At 37.6% G+C, this 20,142-nt stretch overlaps 1 protein-coding gene across 3 annotated transcripts in view; it reads left to right on the forward strand.

Annotated features, from left to right (window-relative positions):
• col22a1 (collagen, type XXII, alpha 1) overlaps positions 1-20,142 on the forward strand; it is a 79,050-nt gene that overhangs the window by 32,237 nt on the left and 26,671 nt on the right. For 2 of the 3 annotated variants that reach the window (XM_023265602.3, XM_035946099.2), the window contains 16 exons: positions 568-621; positions 718-771; positions 862-915; positions 4,355-4,408; positions 4,514-4,558; positions 7,204-7,257; positions 7,365-7,418; positions 7,951-7,986; positions 8,794-8,823; positions 10,463-10,516; positions 10,671-10,724; positions 15,059-15,112; positions 18,305-18,358; positions 18,473-18,526; positions 18,635-18,688; positions 20,003-20,056. In XM_023265602.3, coding sequence (XP_023121370.2) covers positions 568-621; positions 718-771; positions 862-915; positions 4,355-4,408; positions 4,514-4,558; positions 7,204-7,257; positions 7,365-7,418; positions 7,951-7,986; positions 8,794-8,823; positions 10,463-10,516; positions 10,671-10,724; positions 15,059-15,112; positions 18,305-18,358; positions 18,473-18,526; positions 18,635-18,688; positions 20,003-20,056 — 813 coding nt within the window. The remainder of the gene's footprint in view (positions 1-567; positions 622-717; positions 772-861; positions 916-4,354; positions 4,409-4,513; positions 4,559-7,203; positions 7,258-7,364; positions 7,419-7,950; positions 7,987-8,793; positions 8,824-10,462; positions 10,517-10,670; positions 10,725-15,058; positions 15,113-18,304; positions 18,359-18,472; positions 18,527-18,634; positions 18,689-20,002; positions 20,057-20,142) is intronic. The other variant, XM_035946100.2, reaches the window with a different exon arrangement.

A 20,142-nucleotide genomic window follows, 5' to 3' on the forward strand; every position in this document is an offset into this window, starting at 1 on the left:
CTGAGACTTGTAAAGTGGTTTATGAAGCAGAGGGAAGTCTTGCGGTGGGCAAGAGTTCTTGGTTCTGTGTAATTAAACAGCCATTACTTTTCACTCAGTCCAGCTTTCAAATTCCACCGTATTCTTTGGCACAGAACATGACATCAGTGTACAAAGCAAGAGTGCAACACTCAAAGACAATAGAAAGCCATTTTTCCTTGAGTCTTTGGTTGATGTGTGTGACCGTAGTGGGTCTTGGTGAGGCTGCATAATGTGGCTCCATCGCCTTTACTCAAAAGTTTTTTGTTTGTCCTGCTTCATGGGACTCTTTGTGTTCTGTGTGTAACTGTCACATCACATTTGTCTGTGTTACCGTGTGTTCCCCTGTTCAGTGATTCAGGTCCATTAATACCCCTCTAACATGTGTACTGTGTTTTTCATTAATCATCCAACCACCGTGTACTAAACCATGTTCTGTGATGCTCCCAGGTTGATTTCTGACAGCACGCCATCGTCGACTGTACCGGCCAACTTGCATGCTTGTGTATGACAAAACTCTCAATCTAAATACTTATTTTCTATTTACAGGGTGATACAGGCAGTATAGGGTTGAATGGTGCTCCTGGGCAAAAAGGAGAGAAGGTGTGAACCCGGAGATGTGGAGCGGTTTTCATTTAAATCTTAAGTCTTAAAAGGTCACGTACGGGTGTTAATTATGTATTTCCAATTATCTGACAGGGACTTGGTGGTGTGCCAGGTATTGATGGCTTACCCGGTGACAAAGGGGACAAAGTAAGAAACACACTTTTTAAATTTCAGTGTGAAACATAAGCTGTGCAGCAGCTTAAAAGTGTGCCAATATGTATGTTTTTTCATAATTAGGGTGAAGCAGGACGGAATGGCGAGCCAGGGTCGTCAGGTCCAGCTGGATTAAAGGTGGGTGAATGTGGTGTTCCAGTTTTTAATCCATTCACGAGTCATTGCACATGCATTTGGATCAGTGTTGAAGGGTTTTAAAATAAATGTCAGGCACTGAGGAAAAAATAGAAGGAATATCTTTAGTTATTCTGTTTTTGGCACTGATCTGAGAGACGCACTAGTTCTGTTAGGTGGGTGTACATGCGTTTTTCTGGACAATTAATTCTCAGACTGATATTGATTTCCTGTGAAAAAGGGAGGGGAGCAGATAGGTTGGTTTTCTCTTGGATGAAGCAGCAGCTGGGGGAGAACGAGGAGGGGAAGGAGAGAGAGTTGTTGGCTTGGGTTGGACCAATGAACTGTGAACAAGCTGCCCAGCCCAAGGCTGGAGGGGATGGTGCCCCTTTTTGTTACAACATAGGGAATACTAAATCACTGAAACGGCTGTCTTTAGAGGAACAGTGGGTTTCCTCAGCAGTGACCAGAGTTTAACTTAACTTCCAGGGAAATGATGTTGCCTTCTATAAAGTCCCTACTTGTAGCACTTTTCAACTATAAAGGAACTTTGGGGATTTGGCTTGCAGTGCTGAACATTTCTGACCTGTCAAGTACTCACAGCAAATCATTTCAGCCCCCATTTTTAAATACCTGTAGCACATTCCACTTTGTTTTGAGGTTATTGTGTTTTGCTACATCAACATGGTGATGGTTAAATAAGTTAGTCACAATCCTGTAAACATTCACACCATCTTTTGACAGCCCTGAGCTGCTGCAGTGGAAAGCTGCCCATAGCTACACCTAGAAATGATATCTAAAACATTACCACTAGTTCCTTTAGTTCAGTTTTGTTCAGCCACATAAACACCAGCTCCTTAGCTTGTGTGGCTTCATTATAGTTGTATAGCTTTGCAACTATAGCTAATCTGTAGTGTTTGACATACAAATGTTATTTCTATTTTTTTCTGAGACAAGATTTCATCAAAACTTAAGAATTCATTTACATTATAAAGTGAAAGTAGTCACCCATAAGGATAAAATAACGGATAATGGTTGCCAAACTTAGTGTTATTAGCTTCAGGCACAGCATAGACATTTGTTTAAAGGGACAAGAAGAGTCTATAGCTGGCTGTACAGTAACTACGTAGCAACAGCAGGAAGGCAAAGTTAGCAACCCACGTTAGCTAGTAAAAGAGGTCAAATGTGTAAAAGTAAAAGCCAAAAGCAGAAGGTTTTTTCAGCAGTTGGTGGAACACAAAACTTAGCTTTAACAAGAGTAAATATTTCACTTCATAGCTTGTAAGTTGGCCAGAAAAACTACTGCAAGACTCAAAGTTATTACTCCACCAAAGAACGCGGCGGAGTTGTGACGATCGGTGTTGGTTTGTCTGTCTGTCTGTCTGTTCACAACATTACTCAAAAACAGACTTATGGATTTCAATTACATTTTCAGGGAAAGTCAGAAATGAGACAAGGACCAACTAATTAGATTTTGACAGTGATGTAGCTTACAGTCTGGATCCACGGATTTGCTAAAGATTTACGTATCATTGAGATAGCGGCACAGCGTCACTGCTACTATGACAACAAGTGAAGACTATGTCAGCTGCCTGCTGACATGATTGCAATCCTACTACAAATCGACCGCTGTGGACTTATTGGGACTTACCTGTCAGAAATGATACAAAGAACAATTGATTAAATTGTGGGGGTGTTTCTGAGTCCCATCGATTCCCACCACCCGCTACACATTTAGGTCACGCAAATCGGTATCCGTGCATAATGCACATATGCATCACACATGCCAGTGGTCAGCACAAGGTCATTTTGGTTGTGGATACATCTATATTAAATGGCCACACTCTATGTTGCCGTGATTTCTGATCATCAATAACTAATAAACAAATGCTGTATTTCTAAAAAAAAAATTGCATTCCTGACAATGCAATACGGGGGAATGAATAGCTTTGGCAGAATACTGCACTCTCTGAGTGCTTTTCTTGTTTACTGTTTGCATATGTAGGCGAGGGTTTGCTAACATTTAAGACAGCAACTTTATTACAAGACAGGCTCAACTTCTGACTTGTCAGCTTATTGTAGAGTGTTCTGCCTCTGAGGAATTGAAAAAATATCATTTTTGCAGTCTTTTAACAAAGCGTTTTCTTTCAGCAGGCTATTAGCCTGAACCTGGAAGATAGCTGACCTACTTCATATAATAGGTCTTTTCACGGCAGGAAGAGCACAGGTGCTATCAATAAGAAGACTATTACTTCTGTTTAAGTGTCCCAGTAAGCCATGGCACTGTGACAGGGAAAAATAACTGCATTATTTACACCTGCACTTTTGCTTTTGTGAAATGTCAACACAATTAGATAGGCATTTTGTGCTTTGTTATCACTTTATCTTTGCGGTACATGAGCACATAGGCCTAATCATAATTGTCGTATCTATATCTAATGCTGTGAAGAATGTAATGCAGTCTTACTGTGGCACACTGAATAGAGGCTGATTTAGCCAGAAACACCATATTTTTTTGTGATAAACATAAATGCATAAATGGACAAGAGTTTTTCAGTAACACAGCCTGTATATCTTTAAATCAGCTCCAGCATATTACCACTTTAGAGTTGTTGCCTGAACTATCAGCCAGAAAATCAGCTATTATCTGGCACAACTGTGATAAAAGATATCATTCTACCATGTTTTGGTTGGGAGCCATGAGATAGTAGGACTGAAGCGGAATGTAACAATGTCATTAGAGTGTGTGTTTCATTCAAAAGGCTGTGAATAAAAAACATTTACAAATCATTCATCCATTTCTGTACAATATCCATAGATGCTCATGTGGTTCCTTAGTAAATATTATAAATAAGATGCTAACAACTTGCATGTAAACAATACGCTTTGCTATATTGCTTATTTATCCTTGAACATTGACTAAATGACAACAAAAGAGCCCATTGTTGTTGTGATGCAAAGGTTCCACTACAAATTGGTGGAAATACAGGTGGCTGGCCTTGTGGATTCATGGTTCCATACCTGAGCTGGTTTTAGACACAGATATTTCTGGTTGAAAAGCAATAAATGTGATGTATTGTTTGGAATGGAAAACATTTTAGAAGATAACCTTAAAAAATAAGAATGACCTTACCTTTTAATATAAGGACAGGAGGCACATTTCTGTCTTTTCATTGCCAAGACAAGAATGAAAGTGAGGTCAGAGGTCGAAGTTCAAGGTTCTCCCACAGGGAGGTCTTGTCACTGACAGCTGCTGTTACTTTTTTGAGGGTTTCAGGTCTCTTTGTTGGTCAGTTGTATTTCTTACATTGATTCAGCTCTGACTCAGCAGTCCCCAGTTGGCCATCGGTGCACTTACTGAGTCAGCAATGGAGAACTTTGGTGAGACTCCCAAGTCAGTAACTCCCACTAATACAAGGATTGTTCATTTTATATTATGTAGGGAATTCAAGGAGATGCAGGAATCCCTGGTGCACCTGGACCAAAAGGTGTCACTGTGAGTATAACTTGAATGTACTTTGATTAGCAAACACATGATGACGATGATAATGATGATGATCATTTGGAAAATCTATTGTAATGTTGCCATGTTTTGTTGTAGGGTGATGCGGGCATAAAAGGAGAAAAAGGAACCCCAGGAGCCAGGGTAAGTTATACTGTGCTCTTGTTTCAACAAATAAAATAATGATGTCTTAAACAGTTGCTTTTCTTTCCACACACTTCCACATTGTCCTGCTTGGGGGCGGCCTGCTACAGCCATTAGTCTTTTGACCACAGAGCTCCACTGCTTCAGATATGAGCTCAACAATTTGCTCAAGAGCACTTGATCAAAACAGTTGTTGCTGAATGATGAGAGGGAGTTACTCATTTACTTACACCATCCATGTTTTCCCAGCGTATCCTGGGACTTGAACTGTGATCCTAGGTTGAACCTGTAAAGAGTAGAGCTTGTGCTGACGGCAGGGTTAACTTCTCAGAAAGAGAGGCCGTTCTTCTCAGAGGAACTGAGAACTGCGGGGCGTAATTGTGCAAACAGATGTGGCTTCCTTGATTCACTCTCCACTCTTCCTGTCTGGAATTCTGTGGGGGCGTTCAGGGCAATAATGCAGCTCATTGAGGCTGGCTGAAGCTTTGTTGATGTCTGAAGTTCCCTCTGTCTGAGTTGCTAACACCTTACCTCATCTGCCATCACAGTGATGTTAGAATGCTATTCTAATAATTTGCCAAACAGCTACTTCACTGCCTCTCCAACTTTGCCTCTATAGTGATGCTTTCTGTGCTATGATGTTCTTGTAATCAATATTTCACTAGCTTCAAGTAACAGATTGAGTAAAACCAGGAAGATATCAGAACAAATTGTACCAATTACTCCTGTATCATGTGGAGAGGTCAAGTTCAAACAGTTGAACAGGTGGTTTGTATGAGGCACTAAACATGGAATCAGTACATTGATTGCTTTGCCACATGGCATGAAGATGTGTAGCAGGTTCTGAGAACACTATAGCTACATTCAGATATGCTGATGCCAGATTTAGAGCTGTCTGTCAGCCACTCAGTCACTCAGTAAGCAATTTCCTGTAGGTGAAAAGTACTGGAAAAGTACTTGTCTCAGTAAAATGATAAAGGGAATTTGTATTTTAAGAGACACATGGGATTGAAATCAGGGCAGTGTTTGCTGACTGAAGAGTCAAAGATGTGTTTTGGGTCACACAGTGCTGTCCACTGCTTAAAAAGATCTGCTTCATTTGGCACGCTAGCTGGTAAGGTTGGTCGGTTCAGCCTGAATTATTAGAAATACTGTGAAATTTAGTACAGATATCCATCGAGCTCAAAGGATGAATTCTAATAATTTTGGTGAACTCATGACTTTCCCTCCAGCATCTCCATGTCATTTGTGAGGGAAATGCTTTGCCAACTATTAGATGGGTTGCCTTGAAATTTGGTACAGATATTAATGTTTCTCTCAGGATGAATTGTAATGTGTTTGGTGGACCTCTAACCTCTCATCCAGCACCATTATACTTGGTAAATGATACAAGACCTGCAGAATAACTCTATCTCCTCCATAGACTCAGCTGTATTTTGTGTATAGTACCAATTATTAGCAAATATTAGCATGCTAACACTCTAAGCTAAGTTGGTGAACATGGTTTACATAACATTTCACAACATGTACCTCCTAAACATCATTGGCTGGTTCAACAGAGACATTTTAGTTAGGATTGGTCTACAGTGTTTTAGACCTTCGAAAATATTCTCCAATATCAATGTTTGACAAGTTAGTTTTCAAAAAGATTAAAAAAAAAATTTAGAGCCTATAAAGATATTCATCTTACTCTCAGACTAGCTCAAAACTAAGACCAACTGACCAAAAGGGGGGAACATGGCATGATTTGTGGAATGCTAATAACAATGATAAGATAAGAAGATGATGTGATTATGATAAGAAGAGGAGGTTTTTGAGACTTCAGCAACTCGGTTGTGGCTGCAATGGTTTCTCAGATCTCTTTTTTTTTGGTTCTTTAATGCTATTTTGTATTATTTGTACTGGTACAGATTCTAGTTGTGTGTGTGAGAGTGTGCTTGGTTGTCTGTCTCTCTGTAAGTCCTGTGGTAGAATAGCGACCTGTCCAGGACGTCTATTGCCCAAAGTCAGCTGGGATAGGACCCAGGCCCCCTGCAGCCTTAAAAAAAAGATAGTGAGGGTTTAGAAATGGAAGATGATGAGTAGTTTGATGCTGTTGTTTGGTCAGCCATGTTTTTTAAGTTTGAAAATATAATTTACTTAGACTTCGTTGTAAATTCATCCTACTTACGATATCCAAACAGAGACAGTCTTGTGCAACAGATACATTCTGATGTTTTACCGAAGTTGAATTAGTAGAGTGACACCATAGTTGAAGTCTATACTTGTGAACCTTGACCCTGCATTGCGACAAGACGATTGTGAGCATCTTAGCATGCTAACATTAGCATTTAGTTCAAAGCACCGTGCTGCTATCATTTCTGGAGACTGTCTCCTAGTGTTCGTTTTTTTTTTTTTGTTGTTGTTATTACACTGTGGTCTCTTCTTTTTGAATATTTTAATGACACCCAACAGGAGAATTCCCATCACAACTTATTTTTCTTTATTGACGCAATATTTGTATATGTATTTGGATTGGAAGGTCTCTTGTCAATTTTTAGAAGTTCAGGAAATTTTCTACATTACGTTCCTTAAAGTTGACTGCTACAATTTACAGTTGTAAAGATGTGATACAAGTCTTTCCACTTATTTTTTTTCCATTTTAGGGTGAGGCAGGTTTGGATGGATTACCTGGAAAACCTGGTGTTCCTGGGAAAGATGTAAGTCGTTGGAGATTTTGTAATTTCGAACATACATCAACAACAATCTGTGACACATTTCGTGGATCACCTGTTGCATTAATCAACTGTTGTCAACAATTAATTAGGGTTTCAGAGGACTGGCTGGAGCACCTGGGCCCAATGGAATCAAAGGTGACAAGGTAGGTCCATCCTGTTGCTGTTCTGTATGCAGAATAAACTGTTCATCTGATTAGGAACAGTTCATAGAGGACATTACTATAAGCATAATGTTATTAAGCTTTGCTGATATAAATCATTTCAAAGACGTATCATCAGAAGTGTCTCAAGCTACTGTCTGCCTCCTCCAGACATTCCTCAGTCTCCTCAGTACACCATCAAAGTCAGCAGACTCATTTGTCTGAGAAAACAAAATGCAGAGCTCATTTGTCTGTCTGTAATTACTGACTTAGTGGATACACACATGCTTACACCACACCCAAATGCATGCACACAGATGCACACGCACACACAAAAGCACAAAGAGCTGTTGTGGTTCTCTGTGACTAGTTTCACTTTCCCTCAGCCTACAATAAGTGCGCACTTTAACATGACTCATCTCATAAATTACGGTCGTAGCTGTGTCATTACCATATCGCTTAGGGGGCTTTACTCTGAAAATCTCTTGATTCTAATGACGGGGTGTTTATCCTTGATATGTGAACTGTGTCACAGGGGGAGAGAGGCCTTCCCGGATTACCTGGGGATGTGGTAAGTACCAAAAATACATCAAAAGGATGTAAGAAATATAGTCTTAGGAATTATAGGCTTGTGTAGAGATAAAGAACACAGTAAAATTAGAAAGATTAAGAGCTCTTAACGAAAAACAAACATCTAATTAAAGACACGTCAGGTGATCATGGCCAAGAGTGACCTACTGATCTTGTTTTGAAGTGGAAGGGGGCACTGCTGTGCAGAAAGAAGTTAAATCACTGTGAAGAATTACAACAGTTCAGTTCAACGGAAGGAAGACTTTTTAATGAATAATCACTTATTTCAATTGTTATTCAAGCAACAAGTATATTTCTTTTTCTGGTCTCACCTCCTTAAAGTATAAACATGTTGATGCTATTCTTTGTATGTGACAGTAAATTTAATTTCTTTGGGTTTTGTACTTTTGGTCTGATAAAGCAAACAATCTTATTATTTCCCATTGGGCTGGAGAAAATGTTAATGTGTGTTTTTTTTATAGTTAGCAGCACAACTGATGATGAAAATCTTTGTTAGTTGCAATTCTTTGACCAACAGAAGAACACATTCTTCCAGCATATTTATTTTTCATAGTAGCAAAAAAAAAAAAAAAACAGGGAATAATTTGACAGAGGAAGCAACAATATCTTTTCCACATGACACCACAGAAATTGTTTGGTTATAAATGTGGCATAAAATACCATTGTTAGATTGGTATGATTACAAGTTGCCTTAGTCTTTTCTTTATTTCATCACGGTAATTAACACAATGAATGTGACACATGGAAACTACAAAATGCAACTATTTATTTAATGCTTTGATTTCAGGTACAAAAAGAAGGCTTACGAGGTGAAAAGGTGAGTAATTGTTCAACAGTAAAGCCTTAATTATCATAAATTGCGAGATGAGTGATGTGATTAAAAATTGATAATTCACCGAACAAAACAGCATGGCCGCCTTACTGCACAATCCAAATCCTCTGCAGTATGGGAAATTTTCAGTGGAGTGGTTGCTGCATGGAGGAAGTTGTTGTTCCCCATAGTGAAGGGGATTTTACAAACTATAAAACGCTGGTAGGAGAAAGGGAGTAGAAAGCTATGTAAAATGCAATCTCCATCCAGTGACTTGGACTAATAAAAGGCACAGAAAAAAGATCTCAATATTCAAGCAAGAAATCTGTAATATTGCTACAGAAACCCTGATTTATATTTCTAGTTGGCATATGCTATCGTTCAAAAGTTTTGGGTCACTTAGAAATATCCAGATTTTTGAACGAAAAGCAGTTTTTTCAATGAAGATAACATTAAATGAATCAGAAATACAGTCTAGACATTGTTAATGTGGTAAATGACTATTCTAGCTGGAAACAGCTGATTTTTAATGGAATATCTCCATAGGGGTACAGAGGAACATTTCCAGCAACCATCACTCCTGTGTTCTAATGCTACATTGTGTTAGCTAATGGTGTTGAAAGGCTAATTGATGATTAGAAAACTTTTGTGCAATTATGTTAGCACATGAATAAAAGTGTAAGTTTTCATGGAAAGCATGAAATTGTCTGGGTGACCCCAAACTTTTGAATGGTAGTGTACAATTTCACAATTTAAAGCCATCTCAAAAAATAGTAAACATTTTAGGTTTGCTCACATTTGAAATGTTAGTTTTGGGGAAAAATTAATCTATCTCTTGACAGAAATAAATGCTGTGAGATTGCAGAAGCTTATCGAAATGATGCCACAATGAATGAGTGCCATACTCAAAGCTAAAGGCAGTCCAACAAAATATTAGAGTATGCAACTTTTTTTTGGCCGGGCAGTGTAGCTTTTTAAAAGAACCAAATTTGAGAAAACCTGTTCAATAAATGTAAAATATCAGATTGAATCAACTGCCTAATCAGATGGACCTTTAAAGAGTTAAATAACAAGAGGAACTTCCAGCTACAGCTGCTGTAGCAGTTTGGTGTCAGAGTCAGTCCAAAGAAAACATGTGAGGCTGCTTACAATGATTTGATCAATTTTTAAAGGAACCAAATTCATCTTTGTCATGGTTAGAATTATTTTCATTGGTATAAAAAGAAACAGCCATGACTTCATTTCACATGCATCAAAGACACACATCATGTCTGTTTTCTTCAAACTACAAACACAAAGAGTCTCTGGATAGTTTTAACTCTCTCATAATTTATTCTAGGATATCTGCAATATGCGACTTAGGTTTCTTATACACTTACCTGAAAATATTCAGTGAGTTCATTCATTCACCTCCTCAACTGAATTCAAAGCAGGTCAAGTTAGTAGAGCACATGCAGTCTGGCAACAAAAACAAGATATTTTAAGTTGACTCAAGAAAAAAATCACAAAACTCTGCTGGAATTTTTTTTTCTACATTGACTTAAAGATCAGTTAATTTCATCAAATTGCTATATAATATCAATGCACAGCTTACTGTCTATAGATTGAAATGTTTAACACACATCATGTGCTCGATCTGTTTCAGGGAGATGCTGGACCTCCTGGGCCTCAAGGGGCTGATGGCCCCCAAGGGCCTCCTGTAAGGATCCTGATTTATTACTTCCTTCCTATGTTTCCTTTTGATATAGTGTCTCTGTAGAAAAGCCACCTGTTCAGATGCTCTGCTGTGCAGTCCATCAAAATACCAGTCATGCTGTGTAGATTCTTTCTGATTGTGATGTTTCATTCGTCAGGGTCCTCCTGGTCTTCAGGGGCTGCCTGGTGAACCTGGAGAGTTTGGCCAGAGGGTAAGAATCTCATCTTAATGTAAGACTGTCTGAATACAGCTGCACTGATTGTACACTGTTAATTGTTATACCTGCACATATTAAGTGATCTTTTCATGTTGTTTCTGGATTGATCGTCCTGTCTAAGCTTCAGGTAACATCACACGTGATGCTAACAGACTGAACTGATCTTATTGGTTGTCATATTATGTAGACAAAGGAATTTAAACACGTTTTTTTTTTCTATTTCATCTGTCTTGCATATGATGTGGTAACCACAGCCTCATCCCCAATAGTTGCCCTAAAGCCAGATATACTATAACTCCATGTATTGAGCTCAGATTTAAGAGTTTAGTATCTTATTATGATTATGATTATGCAGGCAAAATCTACAGAAAACCTGAGAGGATGGTTTTTCCTTGAAGGCCAAGTTTAGGGCAAGAAAAATTCCTTGGTTTTACAGGTACGCTACAGTCCAAAAGTTTGGGGTCGCTTAGAAACGTCCTTATTTTTGAAAGAGAAGCAATTTTTTTTCAATGAAGATAACATTAAATGAATCAGACATACAGTCTAGACATTGTTAGTGTGGTAAATGACTATTCTAGCTGGAAACGGCTGATTTTTAATGGAATATCTACATAGAGGTACAGAGGAACATTTCCAGCAACCATCACTCCTATGTTCTAATGCTAATGGTGTTGAAAGGCTAATTGATGATTAGGAAACCCTTGTGCAATTATGATAGCACATGAATAAAAGTGTGAGTTTTCATGGAAAACATGAAATTGCCTGGATGACCTCAAACTTTTGAACTTTTGTAGTGTATATTATCTTCCTCCTGTCTTACCATGGCTCTATAGAAGTTCTTAGTAGTCACTGTCTCGTTAATCTGTCATACAATACGTTGAAACATTACTAAATATTTCCTCATCTCAAACTTGAAGGTGAATGCTCTTTAGAATTTTTTTTTTTTTGCAAAAAACACAGAATAATGTCAATACTAAACATTATTCATGCATGTCGTAATAATTTAATCGCAAACCACAAATAATGTGGGAAAAAAATACAAGCAGAAAAAGTGTCTGCTGACTAAAATGAGATTATTGTGCCTCCAGAGAAGCTTTAGTAAAACAAAACTCTGATGTGCAGTAATTGGGTTTATACTAGTCCCAGAGCTGCAATCATCAGATTATTTCGAAGCTAAAAAACTGATATTTATTCTTCATGCTAATCAGATCTGATACTGTAGCTGTTATCAGTGCTTTGTAGAATTATCTACAAAAACTGTCCCTTGTTCCTCTTATTCTCTTCCCTCCATCTCTCTCCACGCTGGTCTCATTACACAACAGCGTGTGATTAAAACAGACACAGTGATTCTACATAATTTGTTCCTCCAAAACATTAACAAAGATAGTGACCTCCCTACTCCCTTCTCCTCTGGGAGCAATTAACTTCTCGTCAGCAGTATGTTGGAATCAACATTTGCAGCTGCTCAGCTGGGCAACGGAGTCAAGCCAAGTCTCCTCTGGCCATGAATGAAAGACTCCCCTACCACCAGAATGCACTTTGTCCAGAGCATCTCAGAGATCGAGGGATTTATAGTTTATTAATATGGATGGAGCAATTGCACTGGGTTTATGTTTCCTAATGTGTAGAAATTCTTCGTCTGTCTTGCGCTGGCTTGTTTTTATTTAATCGTATCACTGGAGGTCCTGCTGAAGGATTTTGCAACCCTGTGGGATGCTTTCTGAGAGAGTCTGGGGAAAAAAACTGATTGTGAGGAGCTTGACCTATTTTCTCAAGGTTTAGGGTTGTTATACCTCAGCTGAAGCTGCTCTGGCAGAAAGTGTGAGTGTGTGTGTGGATGGAGGTGGAGGCTGAGGGGGGTGAAGGCAGTGCTGTGAGCTGTGATAATAGTGTGGTCTCTACTACTGGCAGCGCTGATAGAATTGGCTGTAGAGTTGACTTGGTATAGATTGAGTCACTCTCACCTCCACTGCCACTTAGCTCTCATCTGTTGTCGGGTGTCACTGCTGCTGAAGCCTGTCTATTCACCTTTACCCCGATATGACAGCTGAGGGAAGCCTGGAGTAGGGACTGTCTCCAAGGACTGCAGAGGATGGCATCAACAAATATATGAAAAATCTGATAAAAATGGAGGCAAAAGGTGTTCCTATAGCTTCCTTTTCCATTTGTAATGGCTTGGTTGTTAAAAATAGCAATTTTCACTATTTAGTTAAATAAATTAAATGTTTTCAATTAAACATATACACTGCTGTTCAAAAGTTCAGGGTCACTTAGAAATGTCCTAATTTTTGAAAAAAAAATGCAGTTTTTTTCACTGAAGATGACAGTAAATTAATCAGAAATTCAGCCTAAAAATTGTTAATGTGGTAAATGACTATTCTAGCTGGAAATGGCTGATTTTTAATGGAATATCTACATAGGGATACAGAGGCCCATTTCCAGCAACCATCACTCCTGTGTTCTAATGCTACATTGTGTTAGCTAATGGTGTTGAAAGGCTAATTGATGATTAGAAAATCCCTATGCAATGATGTTAGCACATGAATTAAAGAGTGAGTTTTCATGGAAAACATGAAATTGTCTGCGTGACCCCAAACTTTTGAACGGTAGTGTACATTATTCACAAAGTAATACTTTTAAATAGGTAGCTTGACTTACTTAATTCCACTGGAGATGAAAGTTGAGACAAATGGGACTTTTTCTTTTCCCAGGAAGCTAGTTTCGCTAGCTTTAGCTAGTGCTGTCCTCCACTACAACTGGAATTAGTTGGTGCTCGATTTAACTGAATACCAAAGCATATTGAGCAAAATTTTTGTTCCTTAAAAGTGAAATTTTCCACTTAACACAGATACATCTAGCGATAACCAGTAAATAAATGTGAATTTAGATTTGCGATGGCTAATTGGGGCTACTTTGCACACAGACTGTATATAAACGATGGCGAGGCCAATGTAACATCACTCATAGGTTTGTGAACTACGATTTTTAGGCCCAGAGTTTGCCATTTTCTCACTATTTCTTTATTTTTTTTATACCTTAGTGGACCACACTTGGACAATAGGGCATAGCTGGATGGCACAGTAAATGCTAAGTTATCACAACCTCGCTAGCAGGCTTAGAACGATACATTAGATCCATTGTGATATAAAGTGGAATTCTAATTTTGGTGAGTGAAAAACAGGCTTAAAACAAAATGTACTTACCAAAAAAAAAAAAAAAAACTGAACAGCCGACACATGAGATTCAGAAATTATTAACCCCTTCAGTGCCTGTTGCCAGCACATTTAAGTCCTATACGTGTTGCTCAGGGACCTCCTCCATCTTCTAGTAGGTGCATTATTATTGATATAGATCAGTTACCAAAAAAAGTAACCACAATAACACTGACGACGTCTTTCCATAGTGTCAATACATGCATGTAATACTGTACAAGTACAAAGTCCAAAATGCAGCTTTGTAACAGGCGCAGATGTTGCAACAGCTGTATATTAATCCAATTCAAAATGAAACCAAGTAGTAAGTCAGCGACCAACAAAATAAAATTGAGTGAAAGTCAGTCAAAATAAAATTTAAGTCAAAAAATAATACTACAATAATGGTAGGAGACAGAATTTTGCTGACTTTGACTCCTCTGTCCTCCAAATGCAGACTTTTGTTCCCCTTTGTATATGCAAAATTGCAGCTACACATAAATGAGGTCAGCTGAGCCTACTAGAAGGTGTTGAAGGTCCCCGCGAGCACACGTGTGAGAATTATGTGCCCTGAAAACAGCCATTTAATGGGCAGATGACATTTAAAACGAATGTTTTAATAAAACTGAAAAAGACATTTTAGATGACAAAAAGGTTGTCAAACCAGAAAGATGAAAACACTGTGAACGCATCCAAGTTGTAAGACAAAAAAACCACCTACAATGTCTTAAAACAAATGTAGAAAATGACTCATACTTAACAACTTATTGTACTTCAGCCAGAACAACCATCTCAGAACCTTTTATATACTAGTAATTTGTGGCAGATTAGGTAGTCCTTTCCAGGAAGTTTAGTTGTTTCAGAGCCATAAATAAAGTGTTGGTTTTATTTCCCAGCGTTAAATTTTTAAAGCCTGTCATGGTGGAAAAATGCTGAATGGAAGTACAAAGTCTAAAAACAATGAAGTCCGTTTTTACTGCAGAATCAGAGCTCGTCCAGAGTTGCAGAACTCCAGACAGAATACTGAGTGAATGACCTCAGTGTCCGCTGTGGTGGCTCCAACCCTGGAAACATCCTCACCTTATGTACTCAGTGTTTCTTATGTTGTTCTCAATTATTCTAGCTGTTGTCTTTCAGGGAAAGAAAGGTGAAAGTGGACTGCCTGGAGTGGACGGCCTGCCTGGACCTCCAGTAAGAACAATTTTCTTTTCATAACATACAAAACTTTCCTGTTTGTGTGTGTTTTTTTTAACCTCAATATCAAAAGTAAAAAAGCTGGTTCAAATGCAAGAATATATCCATGGAATCACCAGAGATGTGCAGATAATGTTGATGTACTCATCTGTACACACCAGAATCTATTTTTTTAAATAACAAGGTCCTAAAAGTTGACTCTTTTTTATTTTAGCTTTCTTTTGGAAAAAAAATTAAATATCTGCAGATGAGTTTGACAAAATTACTTGAAACTAAATTCTAGATTCTCAGACCTGCATTAAAAATTCCACATTGGAAATAGAACAAGTGGATTTAAAACTATTCCTCTATTTCACTAATTCCATTGTTAAAGACAATAAAATTTAAAAATGTTATTTTAGACATTTTTATACATTTTTGTCGTTTTGTATGGTGTGTACTCAGCAAAGCTATGTTACAGCAACTTACATAACATAAATGCCAAATGTACATTGTTAAAATAATACTGGCATGACTTTAGTGTCCTATTCAGCCTAACAAATAAGTACCTATTCCATTTGTGGTAACTGCAGCCATCAAGATGGCTATAAATAGCAGCAGCACCTTCAATTTAGCAAACTACCATCTCGTTTTTTTCTTGCATTGCTGCCCTCTGCTGGACAGGAGGAGGTAAAAGCCACTGTAGTGCTAAAGGTTAAAGTATGTCCTACAATGTTCTGTCATACAGAAAGCAGATGTAAACAAAAATAAAAGTATTATTTATTATCATATAATCTATCAAATTTTAGTGTTTTTTTGTCAGAAAAGAAGATTTCAAATGCCAGTTTTTGACACTGTTTGCAAGAGCTGCTTTTAAATTGCATTTTAGTTCTGAAAAGGCACCTGTTGAACAAACACAATATAATTATCATTACTGCTTCCACAAATACACAAAAGTCCTCCGGTGCAGTAGGGTGATGTAAATTTCCTTATCAGAGGGTGTAAACAAAGCAGTTTTCTGCTACATATCTATCAATAATAGGTAATAAACTATCAAAGGCTTGATTGGCTCAGCTTACACATCAGTGGTATAATTTGTATTCCATCTTTTATTTGTTGTTTGCTAACCCTACTCTAACCACAGTAACATGGTTGCTAATTCATGCTAATGTTAGCTTCCTCTCAGGAGTAGAAGTTAGATATTTAGCTAGTTGTTACTGCTGACCAACAGGACAAACTAACTGATGTAAAAAAGCAAAGAAAAAAGTGAAAAGAATTTGTCTTATCCTGATAATATACATAACAGAGTTACATGAGGTAGAGTGAGAGATTCAATCAAGGCTGACAATGTTATAAAAATATGAAAAAATAGAAGAGAGGAGATTGCTTTGCTCTGCCTATTCTTTTGGAAAACTGTTTGATGATGATAATTCCAGCATTTCACGTGATTCACTGTTTTCTTCTTCTTCTACCAGCTAAACAGGTTATGCTAACAGGGTTGTTGTGGAACACATGTTCCATGCACAATAATTATTATTTAAAATATTATGTTGATTAAAAAAAATTCCCACAATTACAAGAGATATCAATGAAAAACATAATCTCAACAAAATCCCCAAAAGTTCTGGAATGACCAGTAAATGAACACATACTCTCCAATTTTTGGTTATGACTAAAAGTCACCATCTGTCCATGCAGTAGAAAATCAAAATGAGCCAGTTTGATACTAATTGTAGTGTGCAGACAGAAAATACTCATATTTACAGTGTAGGTATAAAGCATGTCCTACAAGCAGACTTCAGCTAGGCTAGAAATTAGGATAATAATAACATCTATATGTCTTTGATTTCATAGTAGTATAAGTCAAAGCAGCTGTCCCTCTCTCCATCCAATATATAGATATATGTTAATAGTGACTTCTTATGAATTAACAAAATTATGCTAGCTGTAGGTACTGGCTAAGCTTAATTATGTTGTTTGCCATGATGTAGTCCAACAGTATGTGACATTATTCTAGTGTTTTTGTAGCTGCTTTCCAGAGATAAGATTTCCGACAAATTAAAACTATAGCATTATTACAATGAAGATTACAATCTGTTTTCTATCTTCTAGAAATGACTATTTAGAAATTATGCTTTCTAAATATAACCTTCACTTTAATTTAAAAAAAGATCTGTTTATTTTCCCATTTATATTTTCCCATGTCCTACACATTATCTGACCTAATTACTGATACTGAAATTCCATGTTGGTGTAGATCTGTTTAAAACGACCTCTTGTTTACGTACAGCTCTTGTCAGTGCTTCTTCTAGCACCTCAATGACCTCTCAAGGAGAAGTGAGGAGAATTAATTTGGTACTGTAATTGTGTGGGCGGCTCAGTTTTTGATGAAAGCACAAAATTGCTGCTCTCTCAGAGGTGTCGTCACTTTGTGTTTTAATAGAGGGAAAATAAAGAGCCTAGATTAAAACCAACAGGTTATGTCAATTCATTTTGCAAATTGCTCCCTGAAGCGGAATAGAAATACCCCCATGTACAAGTGGTGGCCAGGGTTAAATCAGCTGTAAACGGTGCTATAATAGCCCCCTCTAGTGGCTGCTCGATGTGTCAAGAACAGAACAGTACGAGTAATAGTTGTCTTTTTTTAATTCCACGTTAGTAAAATTCTTGTAGAAAGTCTGAATATTAGTTTTGAACACATTTGGAAAAAATATATTGATAGGGAAAAGTTTACTTTTTTATACACTGCTCTTCAAAAGTTTGGGGTCACCCAGGGAATTTCTTGTTTTCCATGAAATCTCACACTTTTATTCATGTGCTAACATCATTGCACAATGGTTTTCTAACCATCAATTAGCCTTTCAACACCATTAGCTAACACAATGTAGCATTAGAACACAGGAGTGATGGTTGCTGGAAATGTTCCTCTGTACCTCTATGTAGATATTCCATTAAAAATCAGCTGTTTCCAGCTAGAATAGTCATTTACCACATTAACTATGTCTAGACTGTAATTCTGATTCATTCAATGTTATCTTCATTGAAAAAAAATGCTTTTCTTTCAAAAAGAAGGACATTTCTAAGTGAGCCCAAACTTTTGAACTATAGTGTAATGTTAATTATGACTTGTACACTTTATCAAAAATCCACATTAGGTGAGAATGCAATCAAGAGATATCAATTTCACTAATGTTATTCTTTATTGTTCAGGGTCCTCAGGGGCCTCCTGGGCCACCGGGAATCCAAGGACACACTGGACCTCCTGTAAGTAAACAGAAACTGAAATCAATTGTTAAATATACTCATTTGCTTTTGGTGAATGGACATCTGCTACAGAATGTTTGATCATGTTGACATACATCCTTTTTCTTTATGAAGGGTCTTCCTGGTGAAATTGGATTTTCAGGCAAACCTGGAGAGTCTGGAAAGCCAGTGAGTCGACCTTTTAAATCTTGAGTAAAAACATTGAGTGTTCAGTCGCTGTTGTTGCTTTTCCATTCATGTCACTAAATGTCAACATTTTGTTCTTGATCTTTTAAGGGTCTTCCCGGTAAAGATGGTCTGGACGGTCTTCCTGGAAATGACGGTGCCATGGTCAGTGTGACCTTTAGATTTACATGTTTACTGTCTACACTTTAAAACTGCACCAATCACAAATTTAATGTGAACAATGATTCAAATGACTGTGTTTAATTTGAAGAAAGTCGCTTGTAGGGACAAAATAACTATGTATTATCATTCAAATCTGCAGATAAACTGTAGTATATGGAATTGTTTAGTGTCTGTTAGCTTTCTGTTTTGTTTAATTGCCCACAACTTGACTGTTTTGTTTCATTCTCAGCTCGTTTCCCATTGCAGCAGGGAAACTTTTTCAGTTAAAAAGCTCAGAAAACACCCAAAGCTTAGATGATGAACAGAGGTTAGCGTTTAGCAGCTGAGGACCCAGATATATTTTTGCAGGGTTGTTGCAAATGAAAACAAAGCTAGAAGATTAGTGAATATTTGAAACCCAGCTTGAAATGGATTCTGATGGTCCTTTTTGTCTGCTAAATGTGAAAATAGGCAACAGCTCGTGACGAACAGCTTAACAAGGACAGGATTTGTTAAATGTGTATTATTCAGCTTGTTGTGGAGTCTTTCCCCATATTGGTTAAAAAAAACTATGTACGCAGCTTTAATTTTATTTACTGAGGCCTACAAGTTTAGTGACCCTGATTTTTATGATTTGTAGGTGTCTAAGGTGCAAGTCATTAGCCAAAGATCTGGTTCTAGACCTGAGTGATCTCATCTCCAGTTTGTTCAGATATTTTATATCATATTCACATATGAATCAAGTATGATTTTCAGGGTAACTACCAGCGTCACAATATATACACTACTGTTCAAAAGTCGCTTAGAAACGTCCTTATTTTTGAAAGAGAAGCAGTTTTTTTTCAATGAACATAACATTAAATGAATCAGACATACAGTCTAGACATTGTTAATGTGGTAAATGACTATTCTAGCTGGAAACGGCTGATTTTTAATGGAATATCTCCATAGAGGTACAGAGGAACATTTCCAGCAACCATCATTCCTGTGTTCTAATGCTACATTGTGTTAGCTAATGGTGTTAAAAGGCTAACTGATGGTTAGAAAACCCTTGTGCAATTATGTTAGCACATGAATAAAAGTGTGAGTTTTCATGGAAAGCATGAAATTGTCTGCGTGACCCCAAACTTTGGAACAGTAGTGTATGTTGTATTTTGTGTAAAAAGATGAACTTTATACCGGCACCTGTAAATTCAGTTTGAGGCTAGACCAAGAGGTGCATTTACACTTCATTAGATGTAGCACCTGGCAAAATGCTTTTGGCTCGTTCAGGTTTTTAAAGGATGACATCTAAACTGTAATCTTGTGTCTGTGAAGGGCCCCAGGGGAGAGCGTGGAACAGATGGTTTTCCAGGCAAGCCTGGACCTAAGGTACTGCAGCTCAATCTTACTCAGGATCACACTTGGACATGACTACAGACATGTAGTATACAGCTTATGAGACAACATGTGTATTC

This window comes from Amphiprion ocellaris, chromosome 15, assembly GCF_022539595.1.
Source record: "Amphiprion ocellaris isolate individual 3 ecotype Okinawa chromosome 15, ASM2253959v1, whole genome shotgun sequence".
Taxonomy (NCBI): Eukaryota; Metazoa; Chordata; class Actinopteri; family Pomacentridae; genus Amphiprion; species Amphiprion ocellaris.